This window comes from Bufo gargarizans, chromosome 6, assembly GCF_014858855.1.
Source record: "Bufo gargarizans isolate SCDJY-AF-19 chromosome 6, ASM1485885v1, whole genome shotgun sequence".
Taxonomy (NCBI): Eukaryota; Metazoa; Chordata; class Amphibia; order Anura; family Bufonidae; genus Bufo; species Bufo gargarizans.
Window position 1 is genome coordinate 359,561,189 of NC_058085.1, and position 25,928 is coordinate 359,587,116.

At 46.2% G+C, this 25,928-nt stretch overlaps 1 protein-coding gene across 2 annotated transcripts in view; it reads left to right on the forward strand.

Annotated features, from left to right (window-relative positions):
* Positions 1 to 14,895: 14,895 nt before the first annotated feature.
* Positions 14,896 to 25,928, forward strand: part of CEP55 (centrosomal protein 55) — a 44,787-nt gene continuing 33,754 nt past the window's right edge. The window contains exons 1-3 of one of the 2 annotated variants that reach the window (XM_044298229.1): positions 14,896 to 14,979; positions 18,139 to 18,319; positions 25,241 to 25,474. In XM_044298229.1, the coding sequence (XP_044154164.1) occupies positions 18,152 to 18,319; positions 25,241 to 25,474 (402 nt within the window). In that variant the 5' untranslated portion in view covers positions 14,896 to 14,979; positions 18,139 to 18,151. The remainder of the gene's footprint in view (positions 14,980 to 18,138; positions 18,320 to 25,240; positions 25,475 to 25,928) is intronic. The other variant, XM_044298230.1, reaches the window with a different exon arrangement.

The window sequence follows — 25,928 nt, forward strand, 5'->3', positions numbered from 1 at the left end:
GAGGAGATGTTTTCATCGACATTCCTTAATTTGGGCCTCTTGCCAAGCCCGCTTGAAGATGGACATGAGGAGATATTGTGCCCTGATTCCCAAACTCTAGAGCATCCACAGTCAGAGGAAGAGGATGGTGGGGAACGGCAATTAGTGTTTCACGAGGTGGATGATGATGATGAGACACAGTTGCTAATAATTCAACTGCAATTAGTGTCTCAAGAGGTTAATGATGAGGATGAGCACAGTTGTCAATAACTGAGGTTATTGTTAGGTCAACAAGTCAGAAGGATGACCAGATTGAGGAAGTGGAAGAGGAGGTGGTGGACGATGAAGTCACTGACCCACCCTGGGAAGGTGGCAAGCCAAGCAAGGACAGCAGTACAAAGGGGGAGGGATCTGCAGCACCGCAACAGGCTGGAAGAGGCAGTGGGGTGGCAAAAGGGAGAAGGTGGGCCACACCAAACAGGCCTCCAACTGTTTCCCGGAGCACCCCCTTGCGGCAATCTCCCTTGCCAAGGGGTAGGTGTTCCGCAGTCTGGCCCTTTTTTGAGGACAGTGCGGACGATAAAAGAATGGTCATTTGCAACCTGTCCCGTACCAAAATGAGCAAGGGCGTGAACACTAGCAACCTCACCACCACTAGCATGATCCGCCACATGGCATCAAAGCACCCTAGTAGGTGGGCCGAACACCTGGGTCCACAACCAGTGTCTGTGGGTTGCACCCCTGCCTCCTCTTCCCCTGTGTTATGTGCTGGTCAATCCCCTGTCCAAGATGCAGGCCCGGATGACTCCCGCCATGCACCTGGAACTTCGCAAGCACCATCAGCTAGCACATCCACGTCTGTGTCCCTGCGCAGCGTACCGATGTCTATACCCCAGGCTTTTGAACGAAAGCGCAAATACCCAGCCACAGACCATAGCACTAAATGCGTACCTTTCCAAATTGCTGGCCCTGGAAATGTTGCCATTTAGGCTTGCGGACACTGAGGCTTTCCGCAGCCTGTCCTGCAGTACTCTGTCCCCAGCTGCCAATATTTTTGATGGTGTGCAGTCCCAGCCTTACACCAGCATGTGTCCAGTAACATCACCCGTGCCCTGACCAACGCAGTTATTGGGAAGGTCCACTTAACGACTGACACATAGACAAGTGCTTTTGGCCAGAGACGCTACATTTCCCTGACGGCACATTCGGTGAACGTTGTGGAGGCTGGGAGCGAGTCGTACCCTGGGATGGCACAGGTGCTACCAACACCAAGGATTGTGGGCCCTACTTCCATCAGGGTTTATGCCTCCACCTATGTTAGTGGCTGCAACCCCCCCTTCTCCTCCTCTGCCTCCTCTTCCACTTCCACCTCTGAATTATCATCTTGCAGCACCAGTCAGCCATCAGTCAGTATCAGGAAGCAGTGTAGCGCTGCAGTGGGGAAGCGGCAACAGGCCGAGCTTAAACTGATCTGCTTAGGCGACAAACAGCACACCGCCGCAGAGCTGTGACAGGGTATAAGGGACCTGACTGAGCTGTGGCTCTCGCCACTCAACCTACAACCAGGCATGGTTGTATCTGATAAGGCTGTAACTTGGTGGTGGCTTTGGAGCTCGGCAAGATCACACACATACCATGGTTAGCCCACGTGTTTAACCTAGTGGTTCAGCGGTTTCTCAAAACCTACCCCAATTTGCCTGAGCTACTGGTGAATGTGCGCCGCATGTGTGCCCATTTCCGCAAGTCATCAACAGCTTCCGCCAGTCTGGCAACGCTGCAGCAGCGCTTGGAATTGCCAGCTCACCGACTGTTGTGCGACGTGAGCACGCGCTGGAACTCGACGTTCCACATGTTGGCCAGGCTTTGTGAGCAGCAGAGGTCAGTAGTGGAATACCAGCTGCAACATGGTCATCGCCTTGTCACCTTCCGTTCTTCACAAGCGACGAGTGGGCATTGATGTCTGACCTCTGTGAGGTTTTACGCAACTCTGAGGAAGCACGAACTGGTGCTCTACCCCTTTGGAGGTGCTGGCCTGCCCCGGCACCAGCGTTTTGTCAGAGTGTGCATTTAGTGCTGCTGGGGGCATAATAACTGATAAGCGCATCTGCTTGTCAACTGAAAATGCTGACCGGTTGACTCTTTTAAAAATGAACAAGGCCTGGATTGCCTCTGACTTCTCTACTCCACCAGAGGAAAGCGGCTGAACATAAAGGCACTCTAAATGTGGCTTTTATGGTGTATTGAATACACTGTATTCCCATGCTACCCTTCCACCACTAAAAAGGGTATATGGTTCAATCTTCCTTTTCTTGTCCTCCTCCTCCATCATATCAACATGCTTATTAGTCTGCCCTCCCTACTACTGTTTTAGAGGGTCAGCTCAGCAGCGGGCCCTCACCCCTAATGTTTTAGAGGGTCACCAGCAGGCCCTCACCCATAATGTTTTTGAGGGTCACCAGCAGGCCCTCAACCATAATGTTTTAGAGAGTCAGCTAAGCAGCAGACCCTCACCCCTAAACTTTTAGATAGTCAGCTCGGCAGCAGGCCCTCGCCCACAACATTTTAAAGATGGTCAGCTTGGCAGCAGGCCCTCGCCCACAAATTTTTTTAGATGGTCAGCTCGGCAGCAGGCCCTTGCCCACAACCTTTTTTAGATGGTCAGCTTGGCAGCAGGCCCTCGCCCACAACATTTTTTAGATGGTCAGCTCGGCAGCAGGCCCTCACCCCTAATGTTTTAGATGGTCAGATCAGCAGAAGACCCTTGCCCCTAATGTTTTAGAGAGTCACCAGCAGGTCCTTGCTCCTAATGTTTTTGAGGGTCACCAGCAGGCCATCAATCATAATTTTTCAAGGGTGTCGATGGTGCCCTCCTTTATGTGTAATAAAGGGTGTAGTGGAGTGCCGGTTCCTTGTAATTTTTGGAAGCCCTTTCACTTAGTTCATAGGCTTTATGAGTGTAGGAGTCCCACTACCTAAACAATTGTACCACAATGTGAATGAGGCCCTCCTTTATGTGATATACAGGTTGTATTGGAGTGCCTCTGCCTTGTAGGCAGCACTTGCACTTTATATACAAGTAAATATACAGGAAAGAATGTTTCCTCACAATTTTTCCTCTAAAATCAATTTTATCTTTGGTATGGTCCGTCTGTAAAAGGGGCGTACTACTCGGACAACATCGTTCCCAGCAGCGACCTGCGAGTACAAGATGCATCCAGACATCCTCTCCATGCTGTTCCCGAACCATTTCAGTGGTGTTTCCATCAATTTCTGACCTTTTACTATGAACCAGACACACTCCCCTCTTCAGAGCAGGGGGTGCCTGGTTTACTGCTCGGGTTCTCCCATTGACTTCCATCCCGAGGTGTTCTACTCGAGCACCTGAGCACTTTGGTGCTCGACCAACACTAGTTGTCATGGCTTTACTGTTCCCGGATCTGTAATTACCTGCATTACCTGAGGGTAGATCTACTACACAGCAGTTCCTGTCAGGGTGTGGTCCTCACTGTTTCATTCCTTACAGACAAAAGGTGAAATTACTGAAATATTTTATCACCATAGACTACTTTGAACTTAGAAACCCAATTTACAGACCCCCCTGCACACGTACAGTACTTATGATCTGTCAGACGATAAAAAACACATCAGTTTTGTCCTAATGCATTCTGAATGGCAAGCAATCCGTTCAGTATGCATCAGGATGTCTTCCATTCCGTCCCTTGTACAGTATTTGACTGGACAAAACACTGCAGCATGCTGCAGTGTTTTTTCCGGACACAATCCCGGAACAATACCGCATATCCATAGAAATGTATTAATGCCGAATCTGGTTTTCTGGTTAGGCGCATGCGTCAGGATATAGGAGGAGCGGGTTTCTCTTTTGATCTTTGCAAAAAATTTAAATATCCATCTAACGGATCCGGAAAAAAAGCTATCCGTTTGTATACGGATTGCAGGATCTGGCAGGCAGTTCCGTTGCCAGAACTGCCTGCTGGATTCTAACAACGCTAGTTTGAAAGTACCCTTAGACATTGTGGGCCATTGGCCAATACTCAGGAGAGCAATTCAATCATGTGGACGTCAAAGATGAAGTTCATACTGCTGTTCAATGAGTCATTATGTCATACTTATTTCATACAAAATCACTGGTTACATGGGTAGAGCCGAGCCCAACATCTTCTTGGCCTCCCTGCACGGGTCGCGAGTATGACATAACGACTCACTAAACTTTATCTTTGCCGTCCACATGATTACATTTCTGTGACTTGGAGGAGAGTGGAGCTCCTCTTGTGGACTTACTGATAGGCGCGGCTCTGTTTTGGACTGCGCTCAGGCATTACTCAGGACAGATCATCAATATCATCCCCCCTCCGATCAGCTGCTTCAGGCAGCCACCGGAACCTAGACAGTAGAAGGAGCCGTAAGCAGAAGGTTCTGTCTAGTGTGTGGTGGCCATGCCAAGGTACTGCAGCTCAGTACCATTCACTTCTGTGGGGCTGAGCAGCTCCTACACCACGTCAGTAGCCTAGGAAAAGCAGAGAGAAGGCTGAGGCACTCACAGGAGTACCATGGCCTTCTCAAACAACTGATTGGCAGGGGTCCTGGGTGTCAGACCCTCATCGATTAGATACTGATGACCTATCCAAAGGATAGATCATCAGTATAAAAATCTCGTAAAACAAGGAAAAGTGTAGACTTTGTGGTGCCTTCTCCAAACTGGAGTTGAAATGGGTGTTCCTTAGTAACTTCTTAAGGCCCCCATACAAGTTTGTCTGACAGTCTAATGTGTTTTGGGAGCTCCTGACTCTCCCCCGACAGATCATGTGGGGGAGAGAAGGATGGGGCAAAATTAATATTTTCGCCCAATCCTTTTGTCCTCTCTGGAGATAAGACGCTGACAGAGGTGTCTAGCAGCAGTTTCTTCCCGCTCCCCATTTAATAACCATACCTGTTCAGATGAGTCGAACATGTATGTGTATGGGGGAGCCGGGAGGGAATTGGGAGAGATAGCTGTCAGCCGAACATGTATGGCCGACCTTAGGGCATCTATCGGGCTATCATGTGCCAGACTAATGGAATGTGACTATATACTGGTCTGAGCTTTATCATGTGATTTTCCTGAAGTACTTGAGCATGGGCTATTATTGACTTATTTCCAGACACTCCTTCTAAAAAGCATAGTCATATATTACCTTCAGTACATTCTTTCCATTCCTGTTTTGATCTCAGAGTATAATGTATATTAATGGAGTGGCAAATACAAGGAATTCCCTCCTCCACCTCCCCATAGTTTACATCCCAAGCTTAAAGAAAAATGCTACTTAAGGAAAAGTGTAATATATCAGTGCATATTTACACTATGTTAAAGGACTGTATGAGATATCCATCCAAGTCATCCCCAAATGGAGCGGCTATTAGAGAAGAAATAGTGGGGTGGAAATGAGTGGAAGGTATTATCAGGGGAGGAGTGGCACTGCCCAGGCTTGGCTAGGGATACCATAAAGCCAGTCATGGTGTGTTCACTTAATGGGGATGTCTTGGTATAGATATTGATGGCCTATCCTCAGGAAAAGCCGTCAGTATCAGATAGGTGAAAGACAACTAATGGAACCCCTGCCGATCTCCTGTTTGAAGGGGCCATTGATATCAGATGTGTGCGGGTCCGTGTCTTGGCATCAACACCTGCTGTTGGAAGGGGCCAAAGCCACAGTTTCCTCCACTTCTGCTACTAAGTAGGTGGTATGCAGGTAGATGAACTTAAAGGGGTTCTCCAGGAATAAAAAAAATGAAAATACTTAAATATTATTTTATAAGAAATATATTCTCAAATACCTTTCATTACTTAGAATGGCTTGTTTTGTCTAGGGAGCAATCATTAAGAGAAATAAAATGGCCGCCGTCCTATTAGTGCACACTAAACCTGTCCTGATCACACAGCAGGACAAGTGACTTCACCACAATGAGCCATAGAGCTGCCTCATCCTCCTCTCTGCTCTGCTTGTCAGGAATCATGATCCTGAACACAGGTGAATCTCTGTGGGAATGGAGACGATGAGGAGACATGAGAGGAGGGTGACATGTGGCTAATGAGCAGCAGCTCTTGTATGCAGTCTACATTACCACATTACCACAGTCTGCCCTGCTAAAGTTCTTATCATCTGTATTCAGGACCATAATCCCTGACAAGTAGAGAGGAGGATGAGTCAGCTCTTTACCTCAGTGTTGATCAGGACACGTTTTGTGTGAACTAATGGGACAGCGGCCATTTTATTTCTCCTAATGATTGCTCTCCAAACAAAACGAGCCATTATAAATAGTGAAAGGTATTTGAGAATATATTTATAATAAAGTAATATTTAAGTATTTTTATTTTCTTAATTCCCGGAGAACCCCTTTAATGAAGGGGCCACAGTGCTTGTACAAGCACCATGGCCCCTTTAAACTGCGGATCGGCGGTGGTGCCAGTAGTTGCCTTCCCAGTGCTCTGATTTTAATTGCCTATCGCGAGGGTAGGTGATCAATATCCTGAACCCAGAAAACTGTTCAATGCTAATGGCATCAGTGCAGAGAAATGTCATTTACTTAAGTGAGATTCTTATTCTTCAATGGAGACCATAAGGAGCTGCAGGCCAGCCTGTTCAGGAGAATGGCCATTTTTGGAAGTCGTGCCAGGGAAAATAGGCTGCGATCGCACTGTAAGGTCAGGGCCAACAGGATGGACTCCCGCTGATCAGATCACACTTCTGGGGGACTTTTGACTCAGATCCTTTTGTCTCTCTTTGCTCCTTATATAAACCACTTTTTGAACTATTACATAGTTTTGCATTAACAAGGCCACTACATTTGCCCAAAAAGTATTAGACCCGCACTTGTGTATTATTTCACAATTTGATGCAAATTGGAAAACAATTATGGCAGAGACAAGCACTCCTCATCTGAAAACATCCAGAACCAATATACTTTCTATACAAACATTTATTGTGCAACCATTGCGTACATTTTCATATTAATATAAAAAAACTAAGAAAAACATACCATCATTGTAAAATACAAAAAATATAAAAATAAAATAAAAATATAAAAATATTTGAAATTAAAATAGCCCCTAATGGCACCAGAAAAAGGTAATACCTTCAATGTCAATACGGACCAAATTGGGTCCACAAATAAACCACTTTTATATATATCTCACGTGATACTCCAACTTATATAACTACAATAGGTGACTTTGGGCTGTCCACATATTAGATGCTCATATAGTACTGATGTTGATGCAAATTGGAACTTAAAAAATTCTACATTGAGAAGGAAAAGAACCATAAGTGTTTCCTTTTGACCATAAAAAAGTTGAAAGTTTTTTCTGATAGGTTTTTCACCAATTTGGCAAAAAATTGTAGCTAACAAAAACTAGAAATATTGCCGTGTATTGTGGCAGAATGCGGGTTGCCTGAGAGGATTCTCATTCTGCTGCAGCAACTTTCCTAAATGAATTCAAGTAAAGAGAAAAGGTAATGAATAATCGCTTCCTTGTCTACCTCCAACACAATGTGAATGAGGCCAGTTTTACATGATCGTGTTTGATCCGGGAAGCACACTCCATGTGATAGCTACATTTCCCAGACTGAACACTGCTCCACTGACCCAAACTCACAGCATCATGATGACTAATGATGCTGTGAGTTCCTGCCCAACCATGAGTCTACTGTATTGTACCCATGGCATTATGTGAGTACAGGACAGTAGACCCCCAGTCAGGCAGGAACTCACAGCATTATAAATCATTATGATGTTGTAAGTTTGCATCAGAGGAGCAGTGTTCGGTCTAGGAAATGTCGACAAAACACAAGGAGAGATTTTTCCGAACCGACGCGCTGGTGTGAAATTAGGTTAAGTTCACACCTGTGACAGAGGTTCTGCTGCATGCACAGGTATTTTGTCTGCCAGAATGTGGTATCCATGCTGGAAACCCAACAGACCCAATTATAGTTAATTGTATGCATTAGAACCCTGCAGTGTTCTGCAATGCCGGGACAGAATATCGGAATTTTGGTGCATATGTGAAAACCTAACCATAAATCTTAAGGTAAGCGTGTACATACAAGTGCACTGCATGCAACAATCAAAACCTTCCAGGTTGGCTGTGCCTGTCTATGTGATAATTATGCCTTTAATTAAAGGCTATGTACACCTTTGGGGGGAATTTTTTATTATTGCATTGTACTCATTATGAGCTAAAAATCATTTTTCAATTGGTCTTTATTAAAAATATGGAGTCCTTTTCTGTGTACAGAGCTGAGATCCTCTACAAGCAGGATCTACATTTTCTCCCTGCTCCGTCAGACAGGGAGCTCCCGACTCCTTATCTCTGCTTCCTGACTTTATAAACACTCATCAACCTCAATCCTTATCTTACTGATAAGAAGTGTTTATGACCTCCAAGTAGTTTAGAGATAAGGGTTATTACATGACAAGTAAAAGTACCAGTCATACAGCTAGAAAAATAGTTAACCGTTTGTGACAGAACGTCTCAATATTTTTAATAAAGATCAATTTAAAAAATGATGTTTAGCCGCAAATGAGTAAAATGCAATCATAAAAAATGTGTCCCCAACGGTGTACATAGGCTTTAAGTCCTTAATTAAAAATAAAATGGCTATGCCCCCATTGTGATTGATAGACCTGCGTCTGGTTCCTATGGTTTCTCCATAAAATTCTTTTTTCATTATTACATATCTGTACAGCGCTAATAGAAAATCCAGCACCCACAAAATAGAGCCTTTATTAGATGCAGTTAGAAATATCCAATACAGGAAAAGAAGAGATCCGAAGGCACATTTAGCCACAATCAATGGGAAACTGTACCACGAATGAATATGCTTATTCTTTTTTCATATGTATTTTGATTTAAATGAATAATTACATCAAAATCCACAGCAAAAACAAAACATGCCTGCAGGATTTTTCTCTAGTCAAAAATAATTGATGTCTGACAGAACTGACACAAACTGATGCTTAAAATCATAAAATAGATCAGAACAATGGAAAGCTCAGCGCGGATGTGAGCTCAGCCTTCTTTATAATGAACATGGAGCACAATAGAATGCAGAACTGCTGCCATCTAGTGGCCAAAATAGAAGAAGGTTGGGAAACTTGTCTTACAGCTTGGCGCAGATCAGACAGAACACATCACAATAATCTATTGTTATAGTTTGTATATATTTCTTTACCTTCTTTTACACTAAGCAGAGCCTCTAACTCCACCGAATCCCTATCTATACCCCCCCAATCACGCCCAGTCCCCTTTGTGCCCCCACACAGTAATAGTGAGCCACACATAGTAAGAATACCCAACACTGAAAGAATGTCCCCTTATTGAGTATGATGCCCTCTTATTGCCTCTCCACACAGCATGCCCACTAACCATCCCGTGTCTGGCAGGACAGTCCCGGATTTCGTTGGCTGTCCCGCAGTCTCAGAATGGCTATGGTATGTCCCACTCTCAGGTGTCTCTGTGTCCATAGGACGCAGGGACAGCAGATTGTAACGGTGAAGCAGGGAGCTGTCTGCCCTCTACAGCAGCAGCACCCTCACATATTGTGCTGCTGGCCGTGTAGAAGCCGGGAATCAGCCTCTGTGCTTCTCCCCCACAGACCAGCAGCGGAGCGCCAGCATCTGAGCTGTGAGCTTCGGAAGAACTAGGTGAGTATTTACTGTGTTTTTTTACTTTTCTGAAGGGGGCACATATCTGGCGTAACCACTGTGAGGGGGCATATATTTGCGCATAATTACTGTGAGGGGCACATATCTGGCCATAACTACAGAGAAGGGGGCATAGCCACTGTGAAAGGGGCACATATGGGGATAACTACTGTGAAGAGGGCACAATGTGTGCATAACTAATGTGAGGGGCACAATGTAGGCATTACTACTGTGAGGGGCCCAATGTGGGCATAGCTACTTTAAGTGGCACAATGTTGGCATTACTACTGTGAGCTGGCACAAATGGGGAATAATTAGTAGGTGGAGCATTAAGGGGACTGGGTGTGTATAATTATGTTTTGGGCGGAGTCGGAGGCATGGCCTAGTATGACAAAAGTAGCTGCGGTGCACATATTTTTCAAAAGTTGGGAGGTATGACACAGTATGATCCCCCTTAGTGTCCTTTATGCAGTATGATGCACCTATGTGCCCTCCACGCAATAGAAAGCCCCCTAAGAGCTCCCATTACAAATGTAGGTTCCCACAAATTTCCCCCACACACAGTAATGCCCCCTTTAATTTCCCTGCACACTATAATGCCCCCATAAGCAGGACTGGTGCAAGGATTTTTGCCACCCTAGGCATAACCTAATTTTGCCGCCCCTTGACCACGCCCTTTGATCCGCCCCCTTTTTGTCAGCCACCTATTTATACAGACTGTACCCTTCATTGTGGTAAGGCCACGTTTTCTCCCTCCAGCTACATACCATGTCATCCACAGATCCCCATCAGTGTCCTCCACCGATCCCCAATAAATGTCATTCACAGATCCCCCATAAGTGTCATCCACAGACCCCTATAAGTGTCATTCACAGATCCCCACAGTTGTCATCCACGGATCCCCATAAGTGTCATCCACGGATCCCCATAAGTGTCATCCACGGATCCCCATAGGTGTCATCCACAGACCCCTATAAGTGTCATCCACAGATCCCCACAGTTGTCATCCACCACAGATCCCCACAAGTGTCATCCACCACAGATCCCCCTAAGTGTCATCCACAGATCCCCTCCCTGTCCAGCGCCGCCTCCTAGGTAATTTATTCACTTCACTTGACTCTGTGTAATTGCAGAGAAGCGCCTTAATCTCGCACAGGCGCACTGGCAGAGGCATTGTCGAACGAGGTGTGCTGGAAGACGGCACATGCGCACTTTGCTTGACGATGCCTCTGCCAGTGCGCCTGTGCGAGATTACACAGAGGCAAGTGCCTCCAGCAAGTGTGCGCTCTACGCGGTGGCTTACCTTGCTTATGGGTGGCGCCGGCCCTGCCCATAAGAATGCACCACAGTATAAGGCCCCCATTAGTGCCCCAACACACAGTATGAGTGTAACGAGGGGCCGGCAACGCGTGCTTTCTTCGCAGTACCGCCGTCACCCTGCGCAAGGAGAGGAACAGGGACATAGCTTGCGTCCTCATCTCCATGATAGCAGGAGAGCCGAGCGCTGATAATGATGATTGGTGCTTGGCTGAGTTGGGCTGCTGTAAGTCACGTGACGCTGTCCACGTCATGTGACTCACCAGCCAGGACTATTTAAACAGGCAGCCTGCTGGCCATTTACCAAGCTCTCTGTATTGGTTTGCATTGTACCTTGACCTCGGCTCTGTTTCCTTGACCCCGCTTCTGCTGTTTCCTCTTAATTGACGTGACCTCCTGGCATTCGGACCTCGGCTTGTGTTTGTTGTGATTTGGTTATTCCTTTGTACTGACGTGACCTCCTGGTACTGACCTTGGTTTGTTTGGACCTTGCTTACTCTTTTATATGTATATTTCGTCCTGTATGTTGACCGCTGCTTATATTTGCATTGTTTGTGTATTTAGCCCTCCATGCCTGCCTGTCACTTTGTTTATTATTTTCTCCAGTTTCATTGTTCCCTTTAAGTCCCAGCACGTACTCAGTTTAGGGATTGTCGTCCAGTTGTACACCGTCGCCTAGGGCGGACAGTGCAAGTAAGCAGGGACAGAGGTGTGGGTTGAGCTCAGGGCTGTGGACGCTCTCCCCTTCCGTGACAATGAGGCCCCCCTAAGTACCCTCCACTCGGTATGAGGTCCCAATAAATCCCCCCCACAGTATGAGATCCTCCATAAGTATCCTGTGCACAGTGATGCTCTCTTAGTTGGAATACTCACCTATCCCACGATGAACCATGCAGAGTACGACTGCTCTGCTTTCCGGTCTGTGCTGATAGCTCCCTGCTTCACCACTGTGTGCAACTGAAGACACACATATAGTGGAAGTCGGGACATGTTTCGGCCCAGGACTGCGAGACAGAGGCCGAAATTCAGGACTGTCCGGCTGGATTCTGGACACTTGGGAGGCATGGTCTCTGCAGCAACCTGTTGTCTGTTTTAAGTTTCTACTGATGGGATGCAGATTTGTCTTTTAACAACATTTCAGCTACCAATAAAGACCAATTTTTTTTAAAAAAAAATCTAGTTTTCCATCATCATTCTGCCCTCATTATCCCTAATGAGAAAGTGAAAACAGAATTTTAGAATTGTTTGCAAATTTCACATGAACATAAGTATTCAGACCTTTTGTTATGACACTTGAAATTTAGCTCTGGGGGCCTCCCATTTCTTTGTCTGATTGGACTTGATTTGGAAAGATCTGAGACAGGCGTATGCCAGGATGGATGATGTTTCCACTGCCTCGTCCTGTCAATCAGACTGCAAAGGGGAAGGCAGTTGCAGAGAAAACAGACCCTCTAGGTGTAATGGCAACACCCCCATTGCTCCTAGAGGCTCATTTGCATATATTAAAACCTAATTTCTCTCAGCAATGAGGCCACATATGAACATGGGACCAACACAGATGTCTTCAGCTGTCAAGAGCACATGTAACAGGTCAGCCAGTGTCATAGGTACAAATCTGCTGACAGATGCCCTGCAAATTGTAATGGTTGAACAGATGACTTTCTTGTTTCACAGTACGTTGGCACAACGCTTGATGGTTACTATTCACACAGTAAGCTTGGTGGTTAAAATACATGGAAGACCTACTGGGACAGAAAGTCAGTCCTGCCCATTGAAAGGACACACAGAACCACTTGCTGTGTGGTGATAGTAATATATGTTTGTGCACTTGTGGGCTATTAAAAGGGCTGGTGAACGCAAAATGACTACATATCATACAGTCACCTCTGTGTCTGACATTACAGCCACTTAAGAAGTGACTTATGATGATGTATATTCTCTTACCGGGCCAGTGCTGCACTCCCGGTCTAATTCCGAAATCATGTGCCGTACACTGGCCACGTAATCCTAGACTGGTTTCAACCCCCAATGAACGGGGGTTGCACCTGTGCAGTAGGGCAGTCTCTGGTGCTGTGAGCTGTGTCTGCACAGATGAAATCAGCGGACATTGTGAGTTGAAACCGGGCTAGGATCACATGCCAAATCTGCGGCACGTGGTCCCAGAAGTGCCGGCGACAGAATTAGGCCTGGGAGCACAGCGCTTGCCCGGTAAGACAATATACATCATCATAGGTCACTTCATGTAAGTCTGGGCACTGTGGCATGTTGAGATAAAAAAGAAAAAGACAACCCCTTTAAAGGCTATGTACACCTTTGGGGGCATTTTTATTATTGCATTGTACTCATTTTGGGCTTAAAATCATTTCTTCAGTTGGTCTTTATTAAAAACTTAGAGCCTTTTCTCTGTACAGCCTTGAGATTCTCTAGTAGCATTCTCTGTTTTTGCCGTGTTCCGTCAGGCAGCTCAGCTGACGGCTCCTTATCTCTGGCCTTATAAACACTCTGAAACAGCGGCTGCTGACCGCCGCGGTCCTGGGCGCTGTGTTCAGCGGTGATCAGCTGCCAGTGCTACCAATTCTCCGCTGCAGTCCTGGGCCCTGTCTGTGTAGGTACTGTTGTTCTGGGATCTGCTCCACAGTTTCCTCTCAGCCCCGGCCACAGCATACTTGCTGCTTGTTTCCTGCAGCACTTCCTTAAGGGCCGACGCGCGTCACTCCCTGTGCCTTATGGGTTAGGTCATGTGAACTCACTAACCAATCCTAGCCCTTCTGCACATATATAAGTGGCTCAGCCCCCTTCCGACGAGATGCCTCAGTGTCAAGGTCCTTGTGTCCTGCTAAGGTTCCTGATATCCGCTTGTGTTCCTGAATTCTGCTACCCGTTTAATCCCTGCTTGCCTTGACTCTTCTGTTGCCGGACTGCCTGTCCTGTACCTGTGCTGCCTGCCTTGACCTATTGCCTGTCTGACTTCGTATACTTTTTTTAAATAATGATAAAAAAATGTAATGGAGCAAAATAAATCACAACAAACAAATTTTGGTAATACACTTTAAAAAAATGAAAGTCACCAAAGTTTCCATTTTAGGGGCAGAACAATTAAAATAACTGATGCAGATTTTCCATCAAATGACAGAAATGACCGATCCCATTTACTATAACGGAATATGGTTTCCATTACAAAGGCCAGCATCTCAAAAGGGTTATGCAACCCCTATAATGCCCCCTAAAATGCAAGGGCCCCTCATACTGGTCATACTTACCCCGCTCCCCGCGTCGCTTCTGATGTCCGCATGGCCACTTCACTTGCCCATCTGAGGGGCCTGGACAAGTGAAGTCTACTGCTCTATTCTGTCTCGACATTTTGCCAAAATCTGCAAGGGAAGCTCATGACGGACCTTGGTCTTGAATTGTCACACATGTAAGTCTTTTTTCCCAGAGAATATTGAGATGATCATTCACCCATCTTATCCCCATTGCATCGAATTACGGTAGGTTGTTTTATTGACGCCTAGACGTAAACTTTTATCTACGCCCATGAAACCACACTGCCCTTTTACATGTGTACACTTGTCAGGAAACGTCCTAACACCACATGTGACTGAGGGCCACATCTGTAACCTGCTACATGGCTGCAGCAGAGCTTGTTCTGTACCAGCTGCGGTTTGCCAGGAGCCCAGGCCGGTATGTGTATCTAATAGTAAGCATCAGCCCCATATCACACTGATAAAGAGCTCTGCTTTACATTTATATTTTCAGAAAAATAAAGTCTAAATATTTGATGAGCAACGAATAAACTGTAATCATATCGAAAGCTTGTCCAGGATTGACCCTTCCCGGACGCCGTACGGCCGGATAGTGCCAGTCTGGGGGCCGTCCTGTCAGGTGACGTCACAGCAGGCAGCGCGTTTTTCAAACATTCCGGAAGTGAGTGGTTGTGATGCGGGCGGACTCCCGGCAGGTGTCGTGTCCGCTCTCCCGTCTCAGGTCGGTCCGTTATATCTTCTATGGTGCTGGTACCGGCTGCGGTCTGCTCTGTGTGCTTGGGCATACTGAGCGTGTGCCCTACAGGGCAGTGTCTGAGTATCAGGACATGTAGCTGTCATACGTGTGTGTATTGGGACATGTGTCTGTGTATTAGGACATATAGTTGTCATGTGTGTGTATTGGGACATAAGTGTGTGCCTGTGTATTAGGTCGCGGAGCGGTGGCCCCCGTGTGCCTGTGTATTAGGTCGCGGAACGGTCGCCCCCGTGTGCCTGTGTATTAGGTCACGGAGCGGTCGCCCCCGTGTGCCTGTGTATTAGGTCACGGAGCGGTCGCCCCCGTGTGCCTGTGTATTAGGTCACGGAGCGGTGGCCCCCGTGTGCCTGTGTATTAGGTCACGGAGCGGTCGCCCCCCCGTGTGCCTGTGTATTAGGTCGCGGAGCGGTGGCCCCCGTGTGCCTGTGTATTAGGTCACGGCGCGGTGGCCCCCGTGTGCCTGTGTATTAGGTCGCGGAGCGGTGGCCCCCGTGTGCCTGTGTATTAGGTCACGGAGCGGTCGCCCCCGTGTGCCTGTGTATTAGGTCACGGAGCGGTGGCCCCCGTGTGCCTGTGTATTAGGTCACGGAGCGGTCGCCCCCCCGTGTGCCTGTGTATTAGGTCGCGGAGCGGTGGCCCCCGTGTGCCTGTGTATTAGGTCGCGGAACGGTCGCCCCCGTGTGCCTGTGTATTAGGTCACGGAGCGGTCGCCCCCGTGTGCCTGTGTATTAGGTCACGGAGCGGTGGCCCCCGTGTGCCTGTGTATTAGGTCACGGAGCGGTCGCCCCCCCGTGTGCCTGTGTATTAGGTCGCGGAGCGGTGGCCCCCGTGTGCCTGTGTATTAGGTCGCGGAACGGTCGCCCCCCGTGTGCCTGTGTATTAGGTCGCGGAGCGGTCGCCCCCCGTGTGCCTGTGTATTAGGTCGCGGAGCGGTCGCCCCCCCGTGTGCCTGTGTATTAGGTCGCGGAGCGGTCGCCCCCGTGTGCCTGTGTATTAGGTCGCGGAGCGGCGGCCCCCGTGTGCCTGTGTATTAGGTCGCGGAGCGGCGGCCCCCGTGTGCCTGTGTATTAGGTCGCGGAGCGGTGGCCCCCGTGTGCCTGTGTATTAGGTCGCGGAGCGGTGGCCCCCGTGTGCCTGTGTATTAGGTCGCGGAGCGGTGGCCCCCGTGTGCCTGTGTATTAGGTCGCGGAGCGGTGGCCCCCGTGTGCCTGTGTATTAGGTCGCGGAGCGGTGGCCCCCGTGTGCCTGTGTATTAGGTCGCGGAGCGGTGGCCCCCGTGTGCCTGTGTATTAGGTCGCGGAGCGGTGGCCCCCGTGTGCCTGTGTATTAGGTCGCGGAGCGGTGGCCCCCGTGTGCCTGTGTATTAGGTCGCGGAGCGGTGGCCCCCGTGTGCCTGTGTATTAGGTCGCGGAGCGGTGGCCCCCGTGTGCCTGTGTATTAGGTCGCGGAGCGGTGGCCCCCGTGTGCCTGTGTATTAGGTCGCGGAGCGGTGGCCCCCGTGTGCCTGTGTATTAGGTCGCGGAGCGGTGGCCCCCGTGTGCCTGTGTATTAGGTCGCGGAGCGGTGGCTCCCGTGTGCCTGTGTATTAGGTCGCGGAGCGGTGGCCCCCGTGTGCCTGTGTATTAGGTCGCGGAGCGGTGGCCCCCGTGTGCCTGTGTATTAGGTCGCGGAGCGGTGGCCCCCGTGTGCCTGTGTATTAGGTCGCGGAGCGGTGGCCCCCGTGTGCCTGTGTATTAGAGCTCATGCACACGAACATATTTTCTTAACATGTCCATTCCATATATATTTATATTTGACTCGGTGATTGTTCTGTTTCCGTATGACTGTACTGCGAAAAAGAGCATGTCCTATTCTTGTCTGTTTTGTGGACAAGAGCAGACGTTGTTAGAATGGATCCACAAAAATACGGATGCAACACAGACGTAATCAGTTGTTGTTTTTTTTTTTTTTTTTTTTTTTTTTTTTTTTTTTGTGGACTACAAAATCCATCCGGACGTGTGCCCGAGCCCTTAGCCGTATAGTTGCCATCACTGCTTGTGTGTGTTAGTCGAGATCTGGCAGATCCAGCAGAGATCTACTATATGGAGGGTCTCTCGCGCTCGGCTGCTCTGTTACATAGGGTAGGGGTTTGTGAGACCGCCATCTAGAATGGGGCACATATAATATTACATTTCACTAACAAGTATGTGTGGATGCACAGCCGCTCTTCTGGAAATCGCAGCTCATAACTCCCAGGGGTCAGCCGAACAAGGAGTCGCCTTCTGTACAATGATGGGGGTTAATCCTGATGTGACAAACTCCAAGCTCGCCTCATTTTCAGGCGTAAAATTAGCCCGGCGTATTTCATTCAGCTGTCTTTCTTTTGCGGAGTATTTATTCAAAGTCGTACAGCAGTTGATGAATTAGACGAGGCGGATTGTAGTTAGTCTGACCTCTGGTGGTTGTTTTTCAGTACGTCGGGTTAATATTCACAGACTGGTCTAATTTGCGCATGAAAAATAGTCGCAGCTGTGCGGAGAAAAGTTGCTTGTCTTCCTGAAAGTGCGACGTTTAATGTAAAAAAAAAAAAATATGTGCTTTACCGCTCCAGACTGTCGAATAAAAATAAGCCGGCCCTGGAGTGGAGCAAAAATTTGAGTGTTTATTGCGCCTAATTTATACATGAAAAATGTGCGCCTATGTAAATAGATTGAAAATAAATGGGTCCGCACCTGTTTCGCGGAATGTATGCGGACCCACTTTGCGGATGTGTGAATGGACCCTAAAACTTCAAAATAGTCCACTGAGGCGCAAAAGCCTCTAAACGCGCTGCACTTTATGCGGGTGAGGATTTGCGTCATGCAGTATTCAAGACCGCGCTAAGAATGTACAGATCTATTCTTGGCGCTCACCCCTCGCAAAGCCGCAGCGGGAGCCTGCTTGCAGTATAACTGGTCCGTGGGAAAACCCACATCAGAAACCGCAGTGCAGCTGCTACATTTTTTCCAAAAATAATAAAGTATATTAGAAAAATAGATTTGTATTGGATTTATAATGGGTCTTTGATAAAGTGTATGGAAAGGTTTTGGCACACTTTGGGCTTACACATATATAAGGGCTGCTGTTTTATTATCTGTCCTTTAGAAAGCCATAAAAAATGAACTCCAGAAATGGGACTAACGGGAGGCCGGGTCCTAAAACTGCGGTGCCCAAATCAGACAGTGACTTGGAAAAACTCAAGAAGGAAAATGCGATCCTGAGAAAGAAACTGGAAGAATCCAACAAATCTAAGCTGTCGGGTGCGGAGAGGAACAGACTACTGGAGGTAATGGGACGGGGTCTGTAATGTCAGGATGACAATATATAAGGATTTAGGGTATTGTATATTACAATGTACAGTGGGTATAAAAAGTCTACACACCCCTGTTAAAATGTCAGGTTTCTGTGATGTAAAAAAATGAGACAAAGATAAATCATTTCAGAACTTTTTCCACCTTTTAATGTGACCTAAAAACTGTACAACTCAATTAAAAAACAAACTAAAATCTTTTAGGTAGAGGGAAGAAAACAAAAAAAACTAAACTAATGTGGTTGCATAAGTGTGCACACCCTTGAACTAATACTTTGTTGAAGCACCTTTTGATTTTATTACAGCACTGAGTCTTTTTGGGTATGAGTCTATCAGCATGGCACATTTTGACTTGGCAAGATTTGCCCACTCTTCTCTGCAAAAACACTCCAAATCTGTCAGATTGCGAGGGCATCTCCTGTGCACAGCCCTCTTCAGACCACCCCACAGATTATCAATCGGATTCAGGTCTGGGCTCTGGCTAGGCCATTCCAAAACTTTAATCTTCTTCTGGTGAAGCCATTCCTTTGTTGATTTGGATGTATGCTTTGGGTCGTTGTCATGCTGAAAGATGAAGTTCCTCTTCATGTTCAGCTTTCTAGCAGAAGCCTGGAGGTTTTGTGCCAATATTGACTGGTATTTGGAACTGTTCATAATTCCCTCTAGCTTAACTAAGGCCCCAGTTCCAGCTGAAGAAAAGCAGCCCCAAAGCATGATGCTGCCACCACCATGCTTCACTGTGGGTATGGTGTTCTTTTGGTGATGTGCAGTGTTGTTTTGGCCCCAAACATATCTTTTGGAATTATGGCCAAAAAGTTCAACCTTGGTTTCATCAGACCATAACGCCTTTTCCCACATGCTTTTGGGAGACTTCCGATGTGTTTTTGCAAAATGTAACCTGGCTTGGATGTTTTTCTTCGTAAGAAACGGCTTTCATCTTGCCACTCTACCCCATAGCCCAGACATATGAAGAATACAGGAGATTGTTGTCACATGTACCACACAGCCAGTACTTGCCAGATATTCCTGCAGCTCCTTTAATGTTGCTGTGTGCCTCTTGGTAGCCTCCCAGACCAGTTTTCTTCTCGTCTTTTCATTAATTTTGGAGGGACGTCCAGTTCTTGGTAATGTCACTGTTGTGCCATATTTTCTTCACTTGATGATGACTCTTCACTGTGTTCCATGGTATATCTAATGCCATGAGAATTATTTTGTACCCTTCTCCTAACTGATACCTTTTAACAATGAGATCCCTCTGATGCTTTGGAAGCTCTCTGTGGACCATGGCTTTTGCTGTGGGATGCGACTAAGAACATTTCAGGAAAGACCAACTAGAGCAGCTGAACTTTATTTGGAGTTAATCAGAGGCACTTTAAATGATGGCAGGTGTATGCAACCACATTTTTGTTTTCTTCCCTCCACCTAAGGCTAGGTCTTCACGACGACATTTGTCACACAACAATTTTTATAATGGTAGTCTATGGTGTCGCACTGCAACATGCGACATGCTGTGACTGACGCGACAGTCTGTTGCAGTGCGACACCATAGACTACCATTATTGTCGTCGTGTAGACCTAGCCTAAAAGTGGAAAAAGTTGTGAAATGACTTATCTTTGTCTAATTTTTTTACAGCACAGAAACTTGACATTTTAACAGGGGTGTGTAGACTTTTTATATCCACTGTATATGTCTGGGATGAGGACCGCTGTGCACGTCCTATACAGTGGTCTTAAAAAGGTATTTTCCCCTTCAGATATTGACCAGGGATAAAATGTTTTAAAGGGGTTATCCACTTACATTAAAGAGGGACCGTTCATGTTGTGTTTTTTTTCTTTTTAGTTTAGATACCTTTCCTTGCGGCCACCCTGCTTTTTTTTTTATTTTATTTTTATTTTTTTTTATTTTTTTTACATCAAATATCGCTCCTACGCCCTACTGTGCCTTTTTGCAGTTTTCCCGCCCCGTAATGTTAATCCTGAGCATTGGTACAGGGAGGAGGAGACGCCAGGGTTTCTCAATGGGCGTCTCCTTCTCCTTGGCTGTGCCGCGATCCAATCACAGCGGAGAGCGTCACAGCCAGGGAGAAGTAGACTCTCATTGAGAAACCCTGGTGTCTCCTCCCTGTACCGATGCTCAGTATTAACATACTGAGCGTGGAAACTGCATGGGGGCACAGCGGGGCGTACGAGCGGTATTTAGAAAAAAAACCGGCAGGGTGGCAGCATCAGCGGGGGGTTACCCTGCAAGGAAAGAGATTTATCTAAACTATAAAAAAGAACATGAAAGGTCCTCTTTAAGTTATCCCCTTTCCTTAGGGTAGGGGATAATTATTAGATCAGTGGGTGTCCTACCGCTGGGACCCTCACGATCATGAGAGCAGGGTCCCCGCACCCCGTGGAGCCCCCAAAATAAACGGAGCAGTCGGTTAAGGTATGTGTGCAGCCGCTCCATTCCAGGTGTAGATTTCTGTCTTGGCACACAGACCTGTACAGATGCACCACAATTATTAGGAGGTACCGCACCAATTGAGGCAAATTCCCTGGTCTTAACAAATGTTCCCCATGTGGCGTTTCTATCCTGGCTCAGTCTGATTGATACTTCTATACCGTATTAAGATTTGATGTATTAAAGTGACCCTCCTGGCTCGCCCCTTTCCCTCAGTATGTACATCAGATACCTGACAATCATCCCATTCTCACTGGTGGTTTAGTAATCTGTACTTTGTAATCATTCTGCCCTTGGTGTGAGGGATATCAGCTCTCCATGCACTGATTTTCTAGTAACACAATGGGGGGGACTAGTTCTGTTTATTCCCTTGGCTTCGCAAACAATTTTTATTTGATTTCACCTTTCAAGAACTATCCCTTTTTTTTTTTTTTTTTTTTTTTTTACTTCCCGGTTCACAGAGCCATACGAGGGCTTTTTTTTTTTTTTTTGTCACCATTTAATTTACGATATCATCATGTATTGGAAAACGGGGAACAAATTTTAGTCTTTACTGTGTGCTAAAACTAACACGCTACCTTTATTTTGCGGGTCAGCATGATTACAGCGGTGCCAAATTTATATAGGGTTTTTTGTGCTTTATTTTTTGTAAAAATAAAAAAAATACGGTAAATAATTTTTTTTATTTATGTATGTTTTGCCTCCATAATGCACACCTAGGGTATAGAGGAAGAAAATAAGAAAAAAAATATTTTTCATCAGAACCCAAAAGGAGAAACCAGGTAGTGGCGAGTACAGCCAGCGCTAGTAGCGCTACACTCACCGCTCCCTGCACCTCTTGCATGCGAATGACCACTTCTGTAATGGAAAGGCTCACTAGTATTCACTTGATATCACATACTGCCATTTCCTTCCCCACTTTTGGGGGGAAAAGTGTCGTATGCAGTAAAAAATGCATTATATCTACAGAGTAGTGTAAGGACTTGTGACCACCTTTCTGCTGCATATGGTGGACTTCTGAGGCATCCATAAGAAGGGAAGCTGACCACCACGCTATATATTTAAAGGGAACCTGTCATCAACTTTATGCTGCCCTGACTAACTGCAGTATAATGTAGAGACAGGTGAGTTGATTTCAGCGGTCTGTCATTTCTAAGTTAAAAGTAAGAGGTTGCCGAGAACCAACATCACAATAATTGCAGACTGGGCCTGGAAATGAGTCCCGGCCACCTGAGAAGAGTCCTGGTTATTCATGAAGTCCTGCTCTCCTGCCCACCTGCTGATGACTGACCGTCTAAGGGTCCATTCACACGTCCGTTTTTTCTTTCCTGATCTGTTCCGTTTTTTCAGGAACAGATCAGGACCAGATCTGGACCCATTCATTTTCAATGGGTCCTGGAAAAAATCGGACAGCACAATGTGTGCTGTCCGTTTCCGTTGTTCCGTTCCGCATGTCCGTTTAAATATAAAACATGTCCTATTCTTGTCCTGAAAAATCGGATCCTGGTACAATACAAAGTCAATGGATCCGCAAAAAACGGATGACATTCGGATGTCATTCTGTATGTCATCCGTTTTTTGCGGATTCCGTTCCTGGAAACACATAACAAATTTTTATTTTTATTTTTCAAAGAAATCCAAACAACTTTATTTGATTATTGAAATGTATACATGTTTCAGTTTTTTGCGGATCCGCAAAAAACGGATGACATACGGAAACATTTTCAGGAACAACGGATCCGCAAAAAACGGACCGTTTTTCAGGATGAAAAAAAACAGGACGTGTGAATGGACCCTAATACAGAGTTTTCTCCCTTTCTCTCTAGGAGAGAACTGCCAATCAGCAGCAGATGGGCGAGAGAGCAGGAGATTAGGAATAACCAGGACTCTTCTCAGGTGGATTTGACTCTTTTTCGAGGCCTGGGCTGAAATGGTTATGATGCTGGTTCTCAGCAACCACTTACTTTTAGCTGACGAGTGACACACCGCTGACATCAGCATTTCTGTCACTATTTTATGTGGCCCTAAATGAGGTCAGCATAATGTTGATGACAGGTTCCCTTAAAGGACATCTATCGGCAAATTATTTCCTATGAAACTGGCCGCTGTACTTTTACATGGCCAAGTGTGGTGATGATTTTACTGCCTATTCCTGTCAATCAAAGTGCAGAGGCATAGCAGCTGCAGAGAGCCGAGCCTCTAGGTGTAATGGCAACGCCCCCGTTGCTCCCAGAGGCTCATTTGCGTATAATAAAGCATAGGTACAAATCTGCTGACAGATGGCCTTTATTTATGTAGTAGAGTGGAGGTCTATCTCCCATCTTTATGGGTGCCTCCAAGTCCACTATTTGCAGCAGAGAGGTGGTCACACGTGTTTTCTCTTTCCATTGTAGCATGTGTTTCCATAGGTCATTCATTACTATGGAGGATGTCTGCACTTGTGCAACAATCTCTCCAATTTGGGGACTGTTACCTCTTGGTTGAAGTCCCTGCAGACACCAGCCAACCAAATATGTCTGACAGATGCTGTCCATGTGACATAACTGTCTATAGTGCAAGCTCCCATTTAATACTGCTGATGATGTCCTCACATTAGGAAGGTAAAAAACCTTGTAACCTGAAGACGACTGTACCCAGCTCTACATATGTGATCTGAGTATATATGCTGCCCTGTTCCACATACAACGGTTTATATTTATATAGTGTATGTGCTCAGGGTAGTATGCGGCAGGGAGCTGGGTGCCTCACATGGGTGGGGGGGTGTGGACTGTAGTGATGTAGTATATTCTTTTACTTCATGATCCTATCACTTTTAAAGGGACACTTGCATCCGGAAGGGTTATTTGTTTTAAAGGGGTTTCCAAGACTTTATAACTGCTAACCTATCTTCAGGATAGGTCGTCAGTATCTGATCGGTGGGGGGCGGACACCCAGGACCCCTGACTATCAGCTGTTTGAGAAGTCAGCAGTGCTTGCAGTAGCGCCACAGATTTTTCCAGCTTTTCCTAGGCTAGTGATGTCACGTGGCCTAGGAGCAGCTCAGCCCTATAGAAGTGACTGGGGCTGAGCGTGGTACCAAGCACATCCATTATACAATGTACGGTGATGTGCTTGGTGAGCTGCGAGGCCGCAGTGCTCACAGGGGTGCTGGTGCCTTCCTAAACAGCTGACCCTCACCAATCATATACTGATGACCTATCCTGAGGATAGGTTATCAGTTATAAAGTCTTGGAAATATTTATAGAAAACAATAATAATTTTTGGCATTTTTTTCTTCTTCTTTACCATAGAAAATTAAAGACAGTATTTTTCTTTCTGTAGCAGTTAGCAAAGAGAAATACAACTCCTATACAGATAGGTAATCCTTTGACAGTTTACTGTTGCTGTGAGTGCCTGGCCCCTCTTGTGTGGTATGCTCTCCTTCATTTTGGGTGGACCCATATTGGAAATAGGAGCTGGTCCCAGAAGTGGGACCTGCACTATATGACATTGATGGCCTATCCTATCAATAGGAATAGCCCTTTAAGCAAAGTTATGTGCCGTGCTAAAAGTCCAAACATAGCGGAAGTTAAAAAGCCAGGACAGGAGGTAGAGTACATGGAGTCACTTCAACAAATTTATATCAAGAAAACAATCCACCCATTTTATTTATTTTTTTTGTAAAAAATAAACAAAAACTCTGAATATTCACCTATAGGCTGTGGTGCCGGGTGTCGTCTGTTACAGGCAGCCACTGCACTCACCGGAGCCCTATTGTGTGCAGCCGGCTCCCGGCATCTCTCCCAAGCACAGTGCTTGCACTCAGTACAGTGACTCACCCCCATTCACTTCAATGGGGCTGAGGTGCAAATAGGCCATGTGACCGATGTACAGTGACGTCACATGGCTAACAGCTGATCGTGGGGGGGTCCTCAGTGTCGGACCTGTGCCTATTTGATATTGATGGCCTTTTTTGAGGATAGGTAATCAATATTTATTACTGGATAACCCCTTTTAAACATTTTTTTTTATTTTAATTTAAACATTATAGCATGTGACTGCAGCAGTCACATGCTAGCCATGTGTAAGGGTGAGTTCACGTCACGTTTTTCCTCATACATTTAACGTGTACAAAAAAATGTATATGTTTAACGGATGCCATACAGTGACATCTGTTCCATTGTTCAAAACAACAAAAAAAATGCATTTTTTAAATTACCAGACTATGCAGGATACAAGAACGTGGTCTGCTGGGTTTTTTGTATCCCTTTTTTATTTATTTATTTATTTTTTCTAACGTGTATGTCAACCAGAGGCATAAAACATGATGTGAACCCAGCCTAAGGAAAGCTCTTGTGGACATTTACTGCTTTATTTATGTAATTAGTTTTTATTGATTTATTATATATAACGGTATAATTTCAGTTAGTAGTATTATATATAATAGTCACAGTTTTATTCCTTGGGTGCAGAAAATTCTTGACCTGGAAACCCAGAATGTGAAAGAAAGCGATGATAGGGCCAGACAAGGTGAAGTAATACAAAATTTCAGTGAAGCCCTTAATGCTAGGAATAATGGACAGGTACGCCTGGCGGAGCTGGAAGCCAAGAGACTGGAAGAAGTGTCCTCAGAAATCCAGAGACTGTTCCCAGACGTTTCACCTCGTAAGGTTCCATTGAAAGCTAGCGCCTCTAAGAACGCCCAGGTATTCCCTGCAGTCTTATGTTTCCATATTGTTCCTTATCCTTCCAAGTCCAGTCAGTGTACCTGCCTTACCTGCAATTACCCACAATACAGCGCTGGCTGCCATCTTCTCTGGTGGTGATGACCCCTACTAGTCAGAGTGACAACACTAAGTCCTCACAAGCCTATGGAGGTTCGGTGATGTCACCCTTAGGCTATGGAATTCACTATAAGCAGCAGCCCCAGCATATTCAAGGCACCATGTGAAAAAAGGGTTGCGTGTAGATTATTCATTGGGTATGCTTACAGTACGTGAAAAACCCTCCTTTGAATTTTTTATCTTCAGGCTCCACTTCCCCATTGACTCCTATTTGTCATTAGTGGAGGGACATCGCCTGTGTGTAGTCAGATGAATGGCTGCACCGAATTCACCAGAGGCTGGCAGTAAATTTAATTTGGCTGATAAAAATACATTA